The 2,227-nt window shown below is 22.0% G+C and overlaps 1 protein-coding gene across 1 annotated transcript in view; it reads right to left on the bottom strand.

Annotated features, from left to right (window-relative positions):
* Positions 1 to 320: 320 nt before the first annotated feature.
* The window catches only part of PGSY75_1019000 (putative eukaryotic translation initiation factor subunit eIF2A), a gene marked incomplete at both ends in the record, with an annotated part of 5,660 nt that continues 3,753 nt past the window's right edge, over positions 321 to 2,227 (bottom strand). The window contains 2 exons of the mRNA XM_018785959.1: positions 321 to 509; positions 614 to 2,227. The exon at positions 614 to 2,227 is cut by the window's right edge and continues 3,753 nt beyond it. Of these exons, the coding sequence (XP_018641576.1) occupies positions 321 to 509; positions 614 to 2,227 (1,803 nt within the window). The remainder of the gene's footprint in view (positions 510 to 613) is intronic.

Raw genomic sequence — 2,227 nt, 5'->3', positions numbered from 1 at the left:
TTTTTTTTGAGTTGAACAATTTAATAATAGAAAAAGCTGTTTCATCTAAATTATCAATATGATTATTATTTTTGTTTGATGTTGTTATATAATTTATCATGATCATTAATATTGATATCATTCACACTATTATTATTATTATTATTATTATTATGATTAATATTATTCATTTGAATGAACTGTTCAGATATTTTATGTTGCTCATTGTTCATTTCTTTGCCTTTCTCTTTATCTTCTTTTTTTTTTTTTTTTTTTTTTTTTTTTTTTTTATTTCAAAATTGATTAAATTAATAGGTAATTATTTTTATGTTTTTATAATTTTACAACAATTCTTCTTCCCATTGTAATACTGGTTGAGGTTTTGGCACGACAGTAAAAGGTTTTAATGGAGGTGGGAAGAGTTTGTTTAGAGCTACGAAACGATCTGAATCACAACATCGTACAGGTAACATGGGTTCGAAATAACCCATTTCGCTCCAAACACGCATTTCATCTAAATAAAAAGGTCCCTACAAAATGGAAATAATAAATATTATATATATATATATATATATATATATATATATTTATTTATTTATTTTATAATTATTATTTTATATATTTTTGATCTTACTTGTACTACCCCCTTAGGATCCACATATTGCCAACATTTATCCCTTAGAGCATCTGGTCTTTTTGGATCTTCTAATTCTGGCATATTATTTTGTTGTGCATTTTTTTTATCTAATGAACTATTCAAACTTTTATTATTCACTATATTGTTTGTTTTATATTTATTTGAAATAGGTTTGTTTACAACATTGGTGGGGTTATTTAAGGATTGAGATAATACATTTTGATTTTTCTTATTTATAAAAAATGTTTTAGTAGTAGTAGTATTATCACCTTTACTATGATGATCATTTGTTGAAAAATTGTTTGATATTATATTTGTATCATTATCTATAAGTGTTTGTTTTTTTTCCTCTACAACATTTTTCATACCTAATAATGTTTTATTATTATTATTATCATTACTATTAGTATTATTTTTAGTATTATTATTATTTGATGGATAGCCATTATTTAAATTTTTTTTTTGCAAATTAGATATATTTTCATTATTCATAAAACGAATATATTCATTCACATTTCTATTATTATTACTTTCATCATTGGTAGTATTCAAAAAGGATGTATTACTATTTATATGGTTTTTATTTTGAATAACATTAAGTATATTGTTATCTCCTTCATTCGTGTTTATTATATTTAATAAATTTCTTTGTTGTTGTGAGTACATATGAAAATGTGTATTATTTTGTTCTTCTAATTTTATAGCATGTATATTTGCATTATTTATATTCTTCAATTTATCTTTTGTTTGATTCAAGTTCATTTTTGCTTGTTCATTTATATCATTATTATTTACATAAGAATGTATCATACCATCCATTTGTTTATTTTGACAAATATAATTTATTAAATCTGATGGATATTTTTGTAATTCTTTTCCATCTTTATTATTCATATGAATTATATTTTTTAATTTTTCTGAAATATTTTCTGGGATATTATTAAATTGAAAAGTGTTCATATCTTTATTTAATTCGTTTTTTATATTTTTTATATTTTTTATATTTTTTATATTTTTCATATTTTTTATATAATTTTCTTCATTTAAATTTGATACAACTACACTGTTGTCATCTTTTAATTTTTTTTGTTTTTTTAAAATATCAAGTAGTACATTTTTCTGGGATAATAATTTTGACTTTTCTGTTTCTACACCTTGGCTGTTATCACCACGATTATTATAAAAGTTAATGTTATTCATACTATTCATACTATTCATACTATTCATACTATTCATACTATTCATATTGTTCATATTATTCATATTGTTTATATTATTCATATTATTCATATTATTTTCGACCCTTTGCCCTTGGGATTTATTTATAAGCTTCAACAAAGGAGAGGCTCCTATACCATCTTCATTATGATCCAACTTGTCATTATTTCTTTTTATATTGTCTTTATTCTTATCAACATTATGTTCATTTATAGAAAAATAACTTGATCTAGAGTAAGCAGAGTCAATATAAGTATCCCCCCCTGTTTTTGTTTTTTTGTCTTTTTCGTCTAAATTTTTTATTTTATTATTATTGATCCAGTTGTCGCTGGCATGTTTCATATTATTAGGTTCTATGGATTCTTCATCTTTTATATTAAGCTGTTTTAAGAA

Source organism: Plasmodium gaboni, chromosome 10 (assembly GCF_001602025.1).
Source record: "Plasmodium gaboni strain SY75 chromosome 10, whole genome shotgun sequence".
NCBI lineage: Eukaryota > Apicomplexa > Aconoidasida > Haemosporida > Plasmodiidae > Plasmodium > Plasmodium gaboni.
Note: the sequence above shows the minus strand (reverse complement) of the source record. Positions and strands in the feature narration are given on the sequence as shown.